We start from the raw sequence: 20,389 nt of genomic DNA, 5'->3' as shown, positions 1-20,389 counted from the left end.
ACACGAGTTTTAAAAAATGTAAAGAAAAGTTGGTTGGAAAAGTTAGTGGAATGTGGGACCTACTTTTTTATATTGGTTTTATAATAAAACGTGAGTGAAGTGAGTTAGTGGAATGTGAGATCTACTTACCATTTATGGTAAAAATGAAGTGTGACAATTAAGTTGGGAGAGTGAAATGGAAAAGAGTGACAATTAAGTTGGGACGGAGGGAGTATTATTTCACTATAATTTTTTTGTGAAATTTCATTTGATATAATTAACGTAAAATCATTAAGTGAACGTCAGTGTTAGTGAGTTAAACGATACTGTCTACTTATAATAAAACGACGTTTGGAAAAAAACATCAATAATATATCGCACACGATCGATCGAAATTTTTAGATATTAATAATTCCAAACAAACCCAAATTATGATTTTTTTCAATTGATTAATAAAATTGCAAGAGATATCAAACTAAACACATCATTCACTCTACATTTTTTGGGAAGCTAACCACACGTTTCATTAACTCATTTCATTCATACTCTATACATTCCATAGTAGTGGAGACAATTCTTTCCGGTACGGAGATTAAGAAAATGATGTGTAATTTAGTATTAAATAAAAAGATAATAAAGTAAGAGAGATGAAAAAGTAGAGAGAATAAAGTAAGAGAGTGAGAAAAGCAAGTGAGAAGAAATGTGTTTACTTTTACTAAAAAGGAAAATGACTCCACTTAACGTACCTAAATAACAAAATGACTTCACTACTATGGAACGGATGGAGTATTAAATATGACACACATTACAAAGACATTATTTTTTTAAAACTCGAGCTAGTATAAAAATGGAATATATATTGCAGGATAGAGAGAGTACTATTGATGTAGAACGTAAGGAGAAAAAGACTAAATGGAAAATTAATCAAAGAAACCCTAGTTTCTGTGAAAAATAAAAATAATATTATTAATAAAAGTCTATCTTTTAAGATCAACAATGATGCATTTATATAGACAAAGAGAAATCCTAAACTTATGGAAAGAAAATAACTAAAAATAAAATAAATAAAAATAACTGTAAGAAAAATAAGCAAAAAAGGAAAACCTAATTTGGTAGAAGGAAAAAATAATTACTTCTAATATTTTTCATCTACTAATTCTACTAAAAATAAAATCCAAAATATAATTTTCTTAGCTTTCAAGTCTTGTCTTTCGGAACTGCATCAAAATCAAATATTTGGTGGATGATAACAAAAATAAAACATTATATTGCATAATCTTAAATATTAATAACATCAAATTACAGCCATCGAAATATCTAAAATATAACATTCATAATGGTTCACAATTTTACTACTCCTACAAAAAATTCTCACAAACACAAACACACACCTCAGAAAGAGGTTGCTCTCCATACTAAGAGCATCTCCAGTGGTTCTGGACATGCAATAGCCCTCTCATATAGCCTTGCCACTGCCATATCATCAGCACTAAAATCCTCTTGCCACATCATCTGGACATGCAACTGGACAAGCAACTGAACATGCAATAGCCCTCCCATAGCCTATCCACATCACTAATAACAATTATATAATTTAATTTACAATCGTAGCAACATACGAAATTTAATTTACGAGACAAATACAGGAAAATTGAATAATACTATTAAAATTTTAAAAAGTACAATAATTTTTAAAAAAAAGTACATTAATTTTTTAAAAAGTACAAAAATTAAAAAGTACAATAAAAAAATTACATAAAAAATCACTCATCGCCGCCGTCCTCGCCTCCGTCGTCGTCGCCGCAGCCGCAGCCGTCGCCACCAACACCGCGGCTACTCCCGCCGGTATCCCTCTGCAACCCCTCCAATTCTTCACGCATGCTCCGGAGCAATACGCGAAAATGATGTCCAAAGCGCGTATATATAGTGTTTTGAAAAATTAAAAAAAAAATTAAAAATCTGATGCCGGTATGACGCCGATCCGGGGCCTACAATGGCGCCGTGAGGATCGGCGTGAGAATCGGCGTCAGCCCAAGAATCGGCGTGGGCACGCCGATTTCGCCGACGCCGGCTGCAATGGTTCGGCGTCAGCACCGACGTCCGCAAAAAATCAGCGTGCCGGTGCCAACGCCTCCATTAGAGATGCTCTAATCTCTCATATATCTTTTGTTCTTGTTGTCGTTCTTCTCTCTCTAGAATAGCATAGCCATATCATCAATGGGAGAGCATTCAAAACCAAATCCTAGTGATTTGATTCGTTTACTAGGAATTGCCAACGTTTATAGGGCATGCAAATCCTTCCTCTCCAAATGCTACCCATTATACTCAGAGAAGCAACCTTTTTTTTTAAGAAGACACCAAACACTCGAAAACCCAAACCAATAGAAGATACCAAGGTACGTTATCGCTAATTACGCCATTCATACAAAATGTTTCACCATTATCTCATGTTTGTTGATACAAAATGGGAATAAAGTTTGCATGAATGATAATTACAAAGAAGTTTCATTCGCGTTGCACTTTAACACATTCTGCACTCTATGTTTCGATGCAATAGCGATTAAATTTTTTATACCAATATCAAACAACTGTAAAAAAGTTGTATACCATGTCCAAGAGTTGACGGAATACTGAAATGAAACGCGAATAAATATGCAACAATGATGAAACATTTTATCGTTTGCATGTAATATGTCATATTTCTAGAAAACAAATCTAACATCCTAATAATCGCGCTGATCAGCAGATCTAAGACGAAGAAACATAATGGAGGGAGAGAAGGTGATGATAAGAGACATGACAAGGGTAAATTCAAACAAGGCATTGATCACGACGGCAAGCAGGCAACGACGTTGCCACAGTTGGGGAACGGCTCTGACTTGCCCCGGCTGTCGAGGAATCTGAGCTACCACAGCCGGATATCCCAGCCTACGGGGCGAACAGCTAAAGGGCACCTTTCAAGGGCATTCAGCGATATACTAACAACGAGGGGTGCCCGTGCCTGTGCCTGTGCCCACACCTTATCGAGAAACGTGAGCAAGGGGGTCCCGGCCCCCATCATTTTCTCGAACTCTAGTGGGTTACTCAAGCCGGCTGCAATGGAGAAGCGGCTCGAGTGCACCCTCGAGGAGCTCTGCTTCGGTTGCATCAAGAAGGACGCCATCACACGAGACGCATATAAAGGCAACGGGTATGTTCGGGGAATAAGTAAAGTTGCAAGCAATATACTATGTATATAGAAAACAGGGCTGTAGAGTGTAGACTATCTTAAACACCTTTTTCCCCTGGTGCAGGCAAAGTGTGAAGGAAGATGAAACGGTGACGATCAAAGTGGAGCCGGGATGGAGGAGAGGCACGAAGATCACGTTCGAGGGGAAGGGGTGCCCAGGAGCCGCGGATGTAGTATTCGTGGTAGCAGAGAAAGAGCACTCCTTGTTCAAGAGACGAGACGATGATCTGCAAATGGAAGTTGAGATCATGTTGGGGGATGCTCTATCAGGGTGCACGCTTCTCCTCCCGTTGCTGGGGGCGAGACGACCAGCCTCGTGATAGAGGACGTCGTGCACCCCGGCTACGTGAAGCCCGTTAAAGGCAAGGCATGCCAAGCCAACACGAGCACGGGGCAAGAGGGGACTTGCTCGTCTACATTTCCGTCAAGTTCCCTGATGAGTTGACACAAGAGCAGAGAACTGCTGCTGCTGCTATTTTGCAACAGGCTTGTTAAATTTATGTGCCTCTTCTTTTTCTACACCAACACAGATGCAAAGCTGATGTATTTCTATTGTTTTGATGTATACTACAACATCAAAAGGAATAGCCATAAAAGTATGATAAACTGCAAAGACAGAGTGTCATTGATATCCATTTAACATACAAATGAGTTATATGTGGTGAGAAAAAACGAAAAGTAGACGAAGTGTTTAGCATATTGAAGAGATATTGAAGCGAACGAGAGACATGTTTCAATCTACATAGCCATCTAAACCCGCTACATCTTATTAACTAACCCGAAGGAATGCAGGTGTATGAATCTTACCATCCGAGCAAGGCGCGAATAATGCCAATTATGCTACCACTCATTGCAGCTTTCAGAAATTTCATCTTTCTAGTGGTGTATGGTGGATACCTTGCAGATATATCCCCGTTGAAGTCGCGATACAGAACTGGCTTTTTGGGCTGAAAGCTTCGAAAGAGTATTTTCCGTGGTATGTTCCCATGCCACTTTCACCCACGCCTCCGAATGGCAATGCCGGATCAGTAAGCTGCCCAAACGAGTTTATCAATATGATTAGAGTCACATTTTCCATCAAATTTAGCAGGAAAATAAAAATTGAAGCAACAAGAAGAAAAGACTTACATTAATAGTTACTTCATTAACAGCAATGCCACCAGCTGAGACTCGTTGCATGAAATTTTCCTTGAGCTTTCTGTCATTTGTGAATATATATGCAGCAAAAGGCTTTTCTTTAGAAGTGATCAGGTTAATTCCATCCCTAATGTCCTTGACCTTCATATGAAATGAAAATACAGAAACATAAGAAAACCAATATGTTTCCACAGCTAAAACATATGGACTTTTACCATGATGATGGGAAGTAAAGGACCAAAAATCTCCTCAGTCATGATCAAAGAATCTAGTGGGGGATCCAGTATAGCAGTGGGAGCAATCTTGCTGTAACATGGAAAAGAAAAGGAGTTTATGAATACATCATCAACCAACATCAAGAAGGAAGTGCAGAACCAAGTTTGAAACTCACAGATTGGTTTTATCGCGTTGGCCACCAATAACTATTTTACCAAAAAGCTTATCTTCGTCCAAAAGCTTAGTTAGGCGTTCAAAATGGCGGGAATTTATAATTCTTGACATGTCCGTTGAGTTCACAGGATCCTTTCCATAGAATCTTTCTAGCTCAGAAGAAATAGCGTCAACCTGGGAAATTACATCAGAACGTATATACCCATATTCGCATGTAGAATTTAGAGTTCAGTTGGTATATATGGCTTACGAGTTTTGAAGCAAAAGCCTTTGTAGTTATTACATAATCAGGTGCAACACAGGTTTGTCCACTGTTGCATCCCCACTTGCCTGAGACGAGTCTTTTTACTGCAACCTAGAGGAATAACATCATCTGTTGGTGTTTGTTTCAGAAAAATCCAGATTTGATCAAGTTTGGGTAAGTAAGGGACTTACTTTTAAGTTGATGTTTGAATCAACAATTACTGGACACTTCCCACCAAGCTCCAAAATCACAGGTGTAAGATGCTGGGCAGCAGCAGCTAAGATAATACGTCCGACCTTGTTATTCCCTGTCGAAAATTTGTTGAGATAGAGATACACTGACACTTCCATCTCCAAAAAGAGCCAACTATATCCAAAAACAGCTGTGAAATGTGTCTTCAAATTCCTGTTACTTAACTAGTACTCCCTCCGTCCCAAGATAAGCGACTCTCATTCCTTTTTGGGACGTCCTAAGATAAGTGAGCCATTTCCTTTTTTGGCATTCTCTCTCTTACTTTTTCTCTCAACTTTATTAACTCTCTTACTTTATTCACTTTCCACTTTACTAACAAAACCTCATTTTCTTAAATCTCGTGCCGAAAAGTTTGTGCTCACTTATCTTGGGACGGAGGGAGTACTACTTTCTAATAAAGCTATCATTTTACAGAACCTTCTTTTACTAATGGACAGTGTTATTGATTCGTCGATTATTATTAGAGTTTCATTACTAAAACCTCTGGGCCTAGACTAAGAGGTTATTGACTTCATTCAGAAATATCACTTGACTGTTAAAGCTGAAATTATCGATTACTACAAGCGAGTGATTCAGTTATTTATACTGGTCCTCAAAACATTGCAGACCATCAAATTCAACAAACCTATCACATTCAAACTAAAAGAACTTCTAGTCACACATGGTGCTAATTTTAGCATCACAAGTAGGCAAGAGAAATGAACCAACTATGGATGTCTAACAATAGCTCGAAGTACCTGTATAAAATATTTTGTCCCATTTCTGTTCGAGTAATGCAGTTGTTTCTTGAACACCACCTTCTATAACTTTGACAGCCGAGGCATATCCATATACTTCCCAAGAAGTTTTGCCATAGCTTCTGAAGTTGCGGGGGCAACTTCAGAAGGCTTCAGTACTACAGCACTGCCAGCTGAAATAGCTGCAATGAATGGCTCAAGTGACAACACTTTGGCACAGAACAATAACAGGGCCAGCTTATCAATATCACACAGAGTAATTTAAATCAAGAAAAAGGCCAAACATATGCAGGGTAAGAAATAGAACATACAGATAGGATAGTTCCAAGTTGATATAACCAGTACGACACCGTAGGGTTCTGGCACCAATTCACCCGATGAGGGAAAAGTTGTCATCGACGTTTTAACCTGCAATCACACAAAATCAGAACCACTTGAAAAACAAATAGGAGAATCTCAATAGTTTTAAACTATAAATAAACACAAATTTACTTTTTCAGGCTTCAACCATAGATGCAATTCCTTCAGTGCCATCCTGCATGCCGCTGAAACTGCAGAGATCTGAAATAATAGCACAATGTAGTTTACTGAACACGAATTTTATACATATAGGTAACAGTCAAAATATGAACTGGAAACGAAGAAACAGAGAATTGAATAATAAACTCAATTAATTAGATCATAAACTTAATCAATCAAGTGCAATTTGAATCTGTGCGTTCAGCGCGAAAAGCATTAACTCCTAATTCCTAAAACATCATCAAATTAAAGCGCATACACGTAATCCAAATCGGATAATCAACGCAACGCAATCGAAATTGAGTACTGACCTCATGAAGGAAAGCTTCATGCTCGTGCTTGCCGAGGTCGGAATTCAGATCCAGGACGATATCCTTCTCGTGGCGAGTCGTGATTTTGAGCATCGCGCCATTCGTACGTCCTCGTCTTCCCCGAGGTGTATACGGCTCTCAGCCGCTCCGCCGCCGCCGGCACCACACTCACACTCACACTCGCAGCCATGATTGTCGAGATCGAATCTATGCGGTTGCGATGTATATTGACGTCGATCTGAGCTGTATCAGAAATGCGGTTTTACTCTTCTTTTTGGCGGGATTCGATTGAGAGTTAATGGAGTTGGATTTCTCTTTATCTATTTTGCTTTTAATAATCGAGAGAATATTGGTTGAATATGAACTGTGCTGGCAAAATAACGTTTTTTGAATAGAGATAAAGTAATTTTTTTAAATAAAAAAGAGGTTTATGAAATTCTTAAATAAAACGATAAAAAGAAGTCTAGTTGTATTGGGACTATCCTAAAAACTATACTATGACTCAATTACAGATGGAGTAGTATACATAAGAAAATTATAGGGATGATACAAATTCGTCTACAAAATAATGACTCATTTTGTCATTTGAGACGTCGACAATTAAACTTTCATTTATTTATTTATTTATTTTGGTAAATAGAGTGGATAGGGTAATTACACCAACTTACAAATTATTTCACATAAAAAGTTTAAAATATATATCATACAAAAAAATATGTTTTTTTAATAAATATGTTAAATGAAATAATCATCACAAAAAATATTGAACGACCAAAAAAGTTCCCCACACGGCTCTTTCTAGTAAGAAAATTATCAACAACTTAGCAAATTTATGAACTATTTTGCTCTATGATTGCATGACTAATACAAGTATTTTCAAGCTAGATCGAAAACCAATTTAATAGTACGATACAAAGCCAAAGTTATGTGTAGTAATGACAAATTAGAAAGTGAAACTTGTGAAATCGAACCATGAATATCTAACAATATTAAATTCTAACCCAATAGATATTATTAAAGTGGAGTACTATTAGCTCTAAAGACTGAATTTAATGAAATTTTTTAGTTCTCGTGGACACATCATTGACATGCAATCACCGGTACCAACTATTTGCATGCTAGACTTGTAAACTTCAACACGATCACATGAGGTTGGGGCCAAGCCATGGAACGCCCAATGACGAATCCATAACTTTAACTAGGTTGCGACAAATAATTACAACAATTTGCAGTTTAAAATCGGATCTATCATTTTTCGTCACTTTGTTATGTTCTCCGAATCAGAGTACTATTTTTTACTATAAAAAACTTGTTTGTATATAAAAAGTGTTAAGCTTTACCCACCAAAAGTGAGAAATAGCATGAAAATTATGTATGGTGAAGAGTTTTTTATGGTGTCTTCAAATTTCACATGAAACTTGAGATGATTAAATTATTGGTCATGGTTAATTGAATTTTTAAATAAAAACAAGGGTAGACAAAAGAGTGTTATACTGCTATACCAATGGATACATATGCATGTTAGTAGATTATATAGCTAAGTTTGAGGGTACAATTATACGCTCTTGTGCCAATGCTGATGCAAGGCATTTAAAATAACATTTCAGTTAGATTGTATTTCATCTTTTTTTCTACTATGTTTTATGTAGGATGTGTAAGGAATGTAAATTAATACTGTCAAGTGTTTCAAACTTTTCTACCATGAATAGGCAATAGCACATTCCATTGAAAACCACATGGATCTTTGCCCTCTAAAGCCGATTTTATATTGCATTAATACATAATTGACATATACTAATATTAACGAGTTATGATTTATTGTTATTTGGAGTATAAGAAATACATGTTCCTTAACATTTGATAATTTTGATATATTTTGTATATTATATTTTATCATTCACTGATTTTAATTATGGCGTATGTATTTGCAGCAACGTTACAGTTCGATAAGTGGCTCTACCGGTAGTTTCGCCTGTTCACTCACCAATGCAATTTTAAAACATTGATTTTGATTTTTATAACAATATTTAGGCAAAATTCATGTGAATTGTGCATTAGATTACCACATCGATTTTAATTTGAACGAAAACCATAACAATCTAACAATATTACAATAAATTTAAATTTGAATATCTATTAACTTATTTCAAATCTTGTATTCTAATAAAAAAGCAAAAATAGTAGGACTTATTAAAGCGTAGTATGTATTTAAGGGGTGTGTTATATTGTTAACTCACTCCTAAATTGCTAACTACAACTAAATAATAAGCATTAGATCATTAAATCAAAGCACAAGATCATTCATCCACGAATAGAAGCAAAAAAAAATGTCAATTAGGGGTTTTAGTTTCAATTAACAAAAGTTAGTTATAACTAGCTTTTAAAAATATCTCAAAATTTTAAATGATTATAGCTATCTCAATTTATATTATTTTTTTACACATAATATATCAAATTAAAGGTAATTTTTATAAGGATTCCAACGAGATCTCACTTGCATATGTTCCGATGTCAAAATTTGAAAAAAATTATTGAATTTTCGTGAATATCAACTACCAGTTTAATGTCAATATAACTACCATAATATGTCAATATAATACTTATACAATGTCAATGTTAAATTGTGTTGACATATTCAATGAATCATATTGATATGTTTAGTACACTATATTGACAATTTGATTCAAAAACCTAATTTTGGTAGTTTTCTTATATTTTCAAATTTAATTAATAATAAAATTATCCATGATAATTTATGGACCACTAGATCTCTACAAATCTAATGATTTAAAATTAGTTGTAATTAATAATTAAATATAGAGTTAGCAATTGATCATACCCATATATTTAATTAGTCCAATAATTATCTTATAACACCAATAATTATAGTAGTATCTTACTTTCTTCATTATGAATGTAAGTAAATTGGGCTTAGAGCACAACTTGAAGGCCCAATGAAAGCCGCGTCGAACCTTAGAAGTGAAGAAAACCACCCATATTTATTTCTCAAAAATTAAAATTCGAGAAGAAACCAACCGACTTTTCAGTTTTCCCGTACTACCGATCGCCTGAATTCCGATTATCGTCACCGCCGGCGAGCAACCGTTTTGGAATCGATCAGGTTTTTCTCTTTTTCGACGATTCATACTTTCTATACATAAATCTTGTTTACAGTATTTAAGATTGGATCTGAGAGCTTACGAGATCGTCGTTCGTGATTGACTATTCGTTGCCAAATCGCGATTGATGTCCAGGTCGCTGATGTAAATCGTCATTTCTGCGATATAATTGAAGCGATTTGATCTGTAACAGTATCTAAAGTGTGTAATCGCACCATTTTGTGTGGGGGGAAATGTGCTATTTTTTATCTTTTCATTTCTACTTTGCCGATCGATGAAGCTTATTGATGTTAGTGTGTAGGATTCTATCGTAATTACGGATACATGAAAAATCCCTTTGTGGTTGATGTAGTTTTTGCTTGTGAAAGTGTGGTGTTGTTGTTGTGTATACGAGCTTCGTTGTTATTGTGCATTCCAAAGGGATAAGCTTGTATTCCTGGTATTTGACACATATGCTTTCATATCATTCGAGTATATATAAATTTAAAGTGCAATTGTAATTCGAGAAGATATACATCGAGCTCTCTTTTGAATTTTGTAGGAGTAGATCAAGTCTAAAATTATTCTGAGTTGCCTCCTTGTTATAATTTGTGTGCACTGTTTCTGTTTAGTATCCATTTCAGGGAAAATGTTGTTTGTTTATGTATCTTTTTGACTGTGTTAATGGAATGAGCATTTTTAAATATATATTGCGTCTTGGATTATCAATCTTGTCAATAAAGGTTGTAAGGTGAATCTTGCTGGTTTCTGGAGTCTTTAACCAAGTGTTTACCTCACATAACCCTTTCCCAAACTTATCCTTGCAGATTTTTAGGTATTCTGTAAGACATGTATGATAATCTAGGAGGACAGCCGGGAGTACCCAGACCACCTAAAGCGCAGCAGCCCGATCCTTTTGGAAATACATTTTATGGTGCGAGTTCGGGATTCATAAGAGGTGGGCTGGGTGCCTATGGGGAGAAAATCTTGGGATCTAGCTCGGAATATGTGCAAAGCAATGTAAGTGTCTAGGTGCCTTTTGAACTACTACATGATTATTAAGAATTAGATTGATTTCCTTTTACGTTTGAATTGTTGTAAACAGATCAGCCGCTATTTCTCTGACCCTCAATACTATTTCCAAGTTAATGATCATTATGTGAAGAATAAGTTGAAGGTTGTTCTATTCCCGTTCCTGCACAGGGTAAGACAGTGTCCGTCCATAGTTATTACCCGTTCCGGATGTAGCGTGTTCAGCTGATTTAATCTCTTTCAGGGTCATTGGACAAGAATTACAGAGCCAGTGGGTGGCAGGCTTTCCTACAAACCCCCTATTTATGATATAAATGCTCCGGACTTGTACATACCTTTCATGGCATTTGGTACTTATGTGGTGCTTGCTGGGTTATCATTGGGACTTCATGGAAAGTAAGTTTATTAATTTTTCTAATATTAACTTGTATAGTTTGTTTGCAAAAATACGATCCTGTCAGTTACCCACTATTAAAGTACACTTACTTTCTCCCCTCTCGTGTCAATATGTAGTATATCTTTATACTCTGACTTTCTATTGAAAGTGGAGATATGTATTCCCATTCTCACTTTATAACCTTCAGTCCTTCATACATCTTTTCTTATTCTCATTTCTTTCTACACAACCACAATTCCTTAATAGAAAAATATAACTGCACATGTGACATTCAAATCAATATCAAGTAAGAGTTACTTGCAAGAATTCCTCTCAGGGACATATTTTTGTTTGTATTTCATCTTCTTCTTTCTTTCGTAGTTATCTAAAATTTGATCAACTTTTTTTTCCATGATTACATGAAAATCCTCAATTGATTAACTGCATTTAGAGTTGAACTTGAAATTTCAGATAATAATTTGTCACAAATCTCTTTAGCTCCTGCAGCTTGCCTTATCTTACTCGTGTTGAATGTGGTGATCTTTTGTACTATATCATTGTCCTTTGCTCTAAAACACATACTTTTCAAGATATATCATCCTATCTGTTCTTCCACACACCTTTTTTTCTTTATACATACTGCTAAAATAGCTTTGATGTCTTTTCAACTAACAGCAGGCTTTTGCATGCTCTGTCAGGTTTAGTCCCGAAGCCCTGAACTGGCTCTTCGTTAAAGGTGTCGTTGGCTGGTCCTTTCAAGTTGCGCTGCTAAAGATGTCACTTTTCTCCCTGGGTAGTGGGGAGGCTCCTTTACTTGACATTGTGGCGTATGCTGGATACACCTTCACCGGATTGTCTTTTGCAATACTAGGGAAGATATTTTGGGGCTATGCATACTACTTTCTGCTGCCGTGGACATGCTTGTGCATGGGAACTTTCCTGGTGAAGACCATGAAGAGAGTTCTTTTTGCAGAAGTGAGGACCTACGATTCGAGCAGACACCATTACCTGCTGCTCTTCATTGCCTTGGCGCAGTTCCCTCTTCTGATTTGGCTCGGGAATATTACTCTCAACTGGCTTGTTTGAAGTGGCGATCGGGCACAAGCTGCTGCTTTAAGGTTTAGTTGATGTTTATATGCAACATTTTGCAGGCAAATTTGTTAGTTGTTTGTTTGGTCATATATAATTCTTATCGTCGAGTATGTTGTCCTTTATTTCATGTTCAGTTGCTTCTTTAAAGAGTATAGGTGATGTTAATATGCTACTACCTCATAAATTTTGCAGTCGAATTTGTTTGTTTATTTAATCAAACTTTATAATTTTCAGAGAATATGTTGTGTTTTCTTTATGTTAAGTTATTCTTTCTCAAATTGTCTTGTTCTCATATTAATATAAATGTTGAACCGCATACGTGTCACATTCAATACACATACGATTGTTAGTGGTGGATCCAAGAATTCTTAATTTGTGGGTGCGACCGAATGAGGAGTTGGTGTCTCGTTTACCTGAGTCTTTTAATCAAACGATTAATGTGGAGTCTAGAAGATCTAAAACACTTCATTATAATAATCGATTAAATTTATACTCCACTTAATTTGTGAAATTCCGCTATTTTCGAAACATATTTTCACAAATTATGGTGGTGTTGTTTGATTACATTGATTGGATCTTTAGTTACAAGTATTTCCAGCTGCAGTTTTTGTTTTTGTTTTTTGTTTAATAAATGAAAATGAAATATTTTTATAGAATAGGACGAAAAAAGAAAATAATCTTATTTTTCATAGAATGAAAGGAATATTATGTTAGAAAGAAAATTTCTAAAAGTTACTACTAATCAAGCCTTACATTTGCTACGACTATGAATAGTTAAATGCGACTATAAATAGTTGGATAAGTTCCCTACATCTTATAAACAATGATACTTTTGATTTAATTCGACCAACAAAAAGTGATTATAAACAAATCCATTAAGAGCATCCACAATAGCGCCTAGCGCACCGCCTAGCCGAGCGCCGGCGCTAGGCGGTGCGCTAGGCGATCTATTGCAGCCGCCTAGCGGATTTCGCGAAAAAAAACCGTCTAGTGCTCGGCGGTTCCGTGGCGCTAGGCTGTGCGCTAGGCGATCCGCTAGGCGCTATTGCAGCGTCCGGATCGCCTAGCGCACCGCCTAGCGCGAATTTTTAATTTTTTTTTTCCGAAACACTATATATACGCGACTTGCCCGTCATTTTCATTCGCACCACTTGTATTAACGAGTACTCTCTCTATCTTAATTTCTGTATAAGATCAACACCTAGAAATGAGTAACGCCGGTGGTAGTGGTGGGAGTGGTGGGGATGCTGAGGAGTACGAGCGTATAATGAACGAAGCCCTAGATGCCTATACGAACCGTGAGATTGATCAATGGATGCAGAGTGCCTTGCAGCCGGCGGTACCTCGACCTTGACCAGTGGTACACCGCCGAGCGGTGATTGATCGTGATCACGTAACTGCACATCAGCGCCTATACGAAGACTACTTCGCACAGGAGCCGCGGTTCAACGCCAACCTTTTCAGGCGCCGTTTTAGGATGCGCAGGTCCCTGTTTATGCGTATTGTTAACGGATTGGAGCAACGATATCTGTATTTCCGCTTTAGGCACGATGCGGCTGGCAGACCCGGCCACACTCCTATTCAAAAGTGCACTGCGGCAATCCGGCAGTTGGCCTACGGAGGCGCTGCAGACATGTGGGACGAGTACCTCCACATCGGTGAGACGACTGCCCTGGAGTGTATGAAGTATTTCTGTCAGGGCGTGATTGAAATATTCGGTGATCAGTACCTTCGAAGCCCTACCCCCGATGACTGCCGGGATCTGCTGCGGATGCACGGGGAACAGCATGGGTTCCCAGGGATGTTAGGCAGCATAGATTGTATGCATTGGGAGTGGAAGAACTGCCCCGCCGCCTGGAAGGGGATGTACACTACCGGCTACAAGGGAAAGAATCCCACGATGATCCTCGATGCCGTAGCTGATTACCGGCTGTGGATTTGGCATGCGTATTTTGGGATAGCTGGTTCGAACAACGACCTCAACGTCCTCAACTCATAGCCACTTTTCAACGAGCTGTGTCAGGGTGTCGGTCTGGCCATCAGTTTTGTCGCCAACGACAACCGACATGATATGGGCTACTACTTGGCGGATGGGATATACCCTAGGTGGCCCGTCTTTGTGAAGACGATCCGATGCCCAGGAGATGAGAAGAAGGCCTACTTTGAGGCACGGCAGGAGTCGGCGCGCAAGGACGTGGAACGCGCATTTTGTGTGCTCCAGGCTCGATGGGCGGCAGTTAAGGGGCCAACGCGTTTGTGGCACGTCGACTGCATTGCTGATATAATGTACGCCTGTATAATCATGCACAACATGATTGTCGAAGATGAAGGTGGACAACTGACTGATTGGGCCAACGATGATAATGAAGCTGGTCCAAGCCACGGCGTTGCCGCCCCTAACGTACGGAGTGGGGTACCCCACGATGAAGACGACCGCCTCCAAGCACATGCCGACATGCGCCAAACGGAGGCTCATATTCGACTCCAAAAGGATTTAATTGAAGAGTTATGGGCGCGGAGGACTGCACGACGTTAGTTTTTTTTATTATTATGTATTTTTTTTTAAATTAAGGTACTTTTTAAATTTTATTAATATTAGTGAATTTTCTCGTTTTTGTGTCGTAAATTTAATTCAGTATATTGTGTGATTGTTAACTATTTCATTTTGTACATATTTGTTAATAGTGATGTGGATAGTATGTGGCTAGGCTATGGCTGGGCTATTGCTGGACTATTTGCTTGTTTTGATGATGTGGCAGGAGGATTGTTAGTGCTGATGATGTGGCAGTGGCTAGGCTATGGCTGAGCTATTGCTGGGTTATTCCTATTGTGGATGGCCTAATAAGCAAAAGAAACTTCTACACAAACTAATTTAAATTAGAAATTACTTGATAGAATTGGAGGAAAGAGAACAGGAGAGAACACGCGGCCCGCAACAAAAGGTCACCACTACACAGCCAGCGACTGAACGTCTCACATTCAACTCCCGCAGCTATGGCTTCTCTCTCCGCCGCCACCGCCACCGCCGCCGCCGCCGCTACTCGCCTTCTTCCTTCAGCCTCCACCTCCGCTGCCAGGCTCTCGTACCGCCCCTCCGTCTCTCTCGGTTCCCTCAGATCGTCGCCTCTCCTCTCGCGCATTTTCCTTCCTCAGGTATTTCGTTCATTTTGTTTCTCTCGATTATGCGCGCCTGCGAAATTCGTATTAACTGCGTGTTGAAAATGTAGAAGAGCACCGCGCGGCGGTTATCGACTGGCAGAATTGGCTATTCGACTGCGTCGCCGCCGAAATGCGCGGCGTCAGACCCCGATCAGCTGAAGAGTGCGCGTGAGGATATCAAAGAGCTTCTGAAGACTAAGTTCTGTCATCCTATACTGGTAAAATTATCGCCGCTGATTTTTCTGCTTTTTTTTTGCTTTTTTTTGGCCTAATAATTGTTCAGCTGAGGTTTCGTATCGGATGCTAGTTTCTATAGCAGATTTTGATTATCGTTTGCATTTTTTATTTAGATTTGCGGAACTATTTACGATCACTTTGTATTTCCTCAACCAACCAAGCATTGAAAGGAAAATAAATTTAGTTTAACCACCTGGATTTTATGGTATCAAATGGCATTTAGGGTATAAAGAAAATTCATAATCAAGTTTCTAAAACTTGGTAGTCTTGGGTCGGTAAATAGAGGTGAAGATCAGTGGTCTTATCAATACTAAAGAAATTGGGGGCAGCAATAGTGTTTCTTTTTAAACACTGGTCTTATCAATTTCACTGTTCTGATTGCTGATTGTCACTTAGTTGAGAAGACACTCCCCTCCAACCATTAGGTTAGGGTTCTGAGTGACCTCAGATGTGTACTGAGGTGCCTGAGATGTAAGTCAAAAATCATGAACAAAAATGCGGTATGTTACATATTATCTTCATCTTTCTTATATAGGTACGGCTAGGTTGGCATGATGCTGGTACATATAACAAGAACATTGAGGAGTGGCCGCAAAGGGGTGGTGCTAATGGAAGTTTAAGATTTGAAATAGAACTGAAACATGGAGCAAATGCTGGTAAGATGTCCCCATTTATTGGTTTTTGTTTGTTGATTCAATTATTTGCTTGACATTTTTGGGCGGTACAGGTCTTGTCAATGCTCTTAAGCTTCTTCAGCCCATCAAGGACAAGTATTCCAATGTGACATATGCAGACTTATTTCAATTGGCTAGTGCTACTGCTATAGAGGTTGATCTTTTCTTCTGGACTTCTGGTTCAATATGCTTGAATTTTCGACCTGATGCAGTGATTAGACATTTAGACTAATATGATTATTAAGTACTACAGGAAGCTGGGGGACCCAAGATTCCTATGAAGTATGGAAGAGTAGATGTATCCAGACCTGAACAATGCCCTGAAGAAGGAAGGCTCCCTGGTAAAACAACTGCCAAACTTTAAAATCTGGTTTTTACAGTGCTGAACTTTGAAAAACAAAATATTTTCTTAGAATGGAGGGGTTTTACCCTCAAAAAATGGTTTTACCGTGCAGAAATTTTAAATAGGAAAAAATTCCTAGAAATGAGGTGTCATTCAACCGATATATGTTAACGTGTGCTCTGAGAGCCTAAACCTGTTACACAAGGAATGGTCAAATGGTGCTACTTATTTCATTTGTATAGCCTGTAAGCCTATAAGTAGATGGTGGTGTGTGTTGGGACTGGTAGTGGTGTCCTTTTTATGTTGAAGGCTCCTCTACACTGTTCTGATGCTTTAAAGCTAAGGAACAGATCACCTTGCTCTTGATAATTGGACAAGATAGGGTTTTGGAGAGTATACTATCTACTTAGGAAAAGTTTTGTGGTAGTTAGGCTTGTTCTTCAAATACAGAACATTACACAACAAGCCAGTTTAATGTTTCTAGAAGCATCTAATATGACCGTGAAATATTTCATCTGGCTCTTTTTTATATTTAGACATCAAGGTTTACAAATGTATAGCTTTTCCCCCTTTATAGAATGATGTCCTCTTTCTCATGTTATTCTTGAAACACGGAATATTTTACTATATGCTATCAAACATTTCTCAACGTAAGTAGCATAATCCTCTATTGGCCCTGACAATCAACTTTAGTTGTCTTATTACTATTTTCTTCTACTAGCTTTAGATTCAATTTTTCTTATTAATATTTTCTTCTATTAGATGCTGGCCCACCTTCCCCTGCTTCACATTTACGTGATGTCTTCTACAGAATGAGCTTGAATGATAAGGTAATTGTTCGTTCTAACTTGGACGTTATAATTAGTTTCCATTATAAGGCTTTTCATTGATTATCCTTTTAATTCCCAGGAAATAGTTGCTCTTTCCGGTGCACACACTCTTGGAAGATCACGGCCTGATCGCAGTGGATGGGGTAAACCAGAGACCAAATACACGGTATGGAAAGTTGACATTTGTTTACAGTTTACTCGTAGATTAAAATATTCTACTTCAGTGTGTTATGTGATTTGGTTTTAACTTGTAAAAGATTGATAGTGTGGAGCTGTCATAGCTTGGGAAGGTCTAAAGAACTCAAATAAATAACCTAAATGCTAATAAAAGGGTGTATATATTTCTGAACTTATTTTTTCTAAAAATGTTCCAACCTTCAAAATATGAAAAAAGATCTTAGTGTTTGTGAAACATTAGCATATTTGCTTTGCATGACAGAAAGACGGACCAGGGGCCCCTGGAGGACAATCATGGACAGCACAGTGGCTACAATTTGATAATTCCTACTTCAAGGTGATACAAGAAAAATGATGATGTGAGCTCTTATGGTTTTGTGCTGTTAGTACAATTTACTCATATTTCTTTTCCATGCCTTTTACATAGGATATTAAAGAAAGAAGAGATGAGGATCTGCTAGTTCTACCTACTGATGCAGTCCTATTTGAAGATCCTTCATTCAAGGTAAAATAACAAGATAACACTAGAAAAACAAAAACATATAACTAATTCTTTTCTGAGATGTAATGACTTCTGTGATACCATTCATCAGGTTTGTTTTATTTCCTTAATTTGTTTAGTTATTTAGGGTTAAGTTATTGAGGGGTAGAATAAAGAGATGGATCATGCTTTTGTGTGGGCTTCAAGTTGTTGGTCTTTGAATATGAATATTTATTAGTGAGTTAGGGTTTTAGAATCATCACTTGAGTATGTGTTTTGAGACAGCATCGGTGTGGGCTTCGCAAGAGGAGTTCTAGTTAGCATCTCACTATAGGGCCTAACAAGGATTTCTTTCTATTTTCCTCGTTCATATTTTTATTGCAACGATATCTTTCTGTTTCATTGTTCATAATTTATCTCAATCACCAACTCTGCCAGTGCTTACATAGAGTAAGTTGCACCCTTGTAGGAATATTCGGAGAAGTATGCTGCAGACCAAGATGCATTTTTTAAAGATTATGCTGAGGCCCATGCGAAGCTGAGCAATCTTGGAGCTAAATTTGACCCAGCTGAGGTATCTATGCATGTGCTTATTCATCATTTCCTCTTTTATTTGAGCTTGCTGAAACTCACAATGAAATGAGTTCATAGGGAGTTCCTTTCTTCCTTATTACCCAAATTTTCTTTTATTGATAAGCGACTCTTAAAAAAGCATAGATGGCATTAAACATTTACTAAAGTATAAGAATCCTACTGCAAAATATTCTTTCATCTACTACTTTAGTACTACGCTGAGACTGCTTTAGTTTCTGTTTAATTAATAAGAACTACTCAAACAACTCTTTCTCGTTCTGTCTGACTCACATTTTTCATCTTTCTGAAAATTTCTGATCCTGAATATCAAACTAAGCATTCTTCTTGTTATTAGTGTTTTATCTTACCTTTACCTGTTATTAGATTAGTAATTGCATTGAAGTGCTACACTCACAACTCTTCTGTACAGGGGTTCTCGCTAGATGACAGTCCTGCAAAAGGTCAGCCAGAGAAATTTGTAGCAGCCAAGTACTCAACGGGAAAGGTGAGAATCAATTATAGTGTATACTAAACTTCTCATAACCTTTATCTTTTTCATTTTTTTGCTTTTATCCTGAAATGCTTTTTGGTAAAAGTAATAGCACATGCTTTAATCTATCACTTTTTATGGCTGCTGCAGGACTAAAACTGAATACAAGTATCTACTCTTAGTATGTTGTTACTAATAATAACACGAGTGAGCAACCGTGTGAACAGCATAACTAAAATCTGGAAGTTTTAATGGAGAAGAATAAATTCAATGAGTGTTATATTTGGATTGCAGAGAGAACTCTCGGATGCTATGAAACAAAAGATTAGAGCGGAGTACGAAGGCTTTGGAGGGTCTCCAGATAAGCCTCTCCAATCAAACTATTTCCTTAATATCATGATTGTGGTTGCTGTTTTGGCATTGCTTTCATCTTTGATTGTGAACTGAAAACGGGTTTGGTGTTTCTTATAAGGGAAGATACACATTTTTCTCTTACTTGCATTTGCCTTAGTTTCTATCTGCTCTGCTCTTCCTCTTCTCTTTTGTTTCTTCTCAAAAATGAAACTAATTCATCTCTAGAAAGAAAATCAAAGAAAAACATAGACTGGAAGAGTGTTTGTCGGAATTAATAAACCATAGCTAAGTTAGATTGTTGATTACTTGTATAAGATTATGAAAAAATATGTAGAGTTAGATGTAGTACTTTTTTCTGTGGAGGTTACCAGTTGTAGCAGCTTGTGTTAACTTATAAGTTGTTTAGGAATTTATTTTCTCAAACATTTTGAAGGAATAAAAATTCGATGGTCCAGTGTGTCCAACATCATAATTGTAGAAAATCACTTCTCTCCATTTTTTTTCTCTTTCTACAATTATAATTGGTTGGACACACGGCTGTCTGAAATCTGAATCACTAAATTAGGTTCTTGAATAGGCATCTGGGCTTGTTTTTTAAATTAGGTTATCACAAGAAATGTTTGATAAAATTAGAAAATAAACAAATAAGATCTAGAAAATTTAGTCCATTTTATA

At 37.4% G+C, this 20,389-nt stretch overlaps 2 protein-coding genes and 1 pseudogene across 5 annotated transcripts; 2 read left to right on the top strand and 1 right to left on the bottom strand.

Moving 5' to 3' along the window:
• Positions 1–1,404: 1,404 nt before the first annotated feature.
• LOC121778534 lies at positions 1,405–7,086 on the bottom strand (annotated as a pseudogene).
• A 2,679-nt stretch (positions 7,087–9,765) lies between these two features.
• On the top strand, positions 9,766–12,634 carry LOC121780283 (protein YIF1B-like). Its single transcript, XM_042177827.1, has 5 exons — positions 9,766–9,919; positions 10,724–10,916; positions 11,002–11,100; positions 11,173–11,324; positions 12,003–12,634. Exons 2-5 carry the CDS (start codon positions 10,746–10,748, stop codon positions 12,388–12,390), a joined length of 810 nt encoding a protein of 269 aa, XP_042033761.1. The 5' UTR covers positions 9,766–9,919; positions 10,724–10,745; the 3' UTR covers positions 12,391–12,634.
• A 2,680-nt stretch (positions 12,635–15,314) lies between these two features.
• On the top strand, positions 15,315–19,855 carry LOC121779838 (probable L-ascorbate peroxidase 6, chloroplastic/mitochondrial). 4 transcript variants are annotated; one of them, XR_006045942.1, is made up of 13 exons: positions 15,315–15,549; positions 15,624–15,773; positions 16,328–16,448; positions 16,520–16,620; positions 16,720–16,807; positions 17,572–17,639; positions 17,719–17,805; positions 18,079–18,153; positions 18,244–18,321; positions 18,767–18,871; positions 19,301–19,375; positions 19,511–19,567; positions 19,655–19,855. XR_006045942.1 is itself a non-coding variant. In XM_042177286.1 (12 exons), the coding sequence occupies exons 1-12, from the start codon at positions 15,391–15,393 to the stop codon at positions 19,805–19,807; spliced, it is 1,257 nt and encodes a 418-aa protein (XP_042033220.1). In that variant the 5' UTR covers positions 15,315–15,390; the 3' UTR covers positions 19,808–19,855. The 4 variants fall into 4 exon arrangements, 3 of the variants coding, with proteins under 3 accessions (XP_042033220.1, XP_042033219.1, XP_042033221.1); XM_042177286.1 differs by lacking the exon at positions 19,511–19,567 and having other exon boundaries at positions 15,627–15,773; XM_042177285.1 differs by lacking the exon at positions 19,511–19,567.
• Positions 19,856–20,389: the final 534 nt, after the last annotated feature.

This window comes from Salvia splendens, chromosome 19 (genome assembly GCF_004379255.2).
Source record: "Salvia splendens isolate huo1 chromosome 19, SspV2, whole genome shotgun sequence".
NCBI lineage: Eukaryota > Viridiplantae > Streptophyta > Magnoliopsida > Lamiales > Lamiaceae > Salvia > Salvia splendens.
Note: the sequence above shows the minus strand (reverse complement) of the source record. Positions and strands in the feature narration are given on the sequence as shown.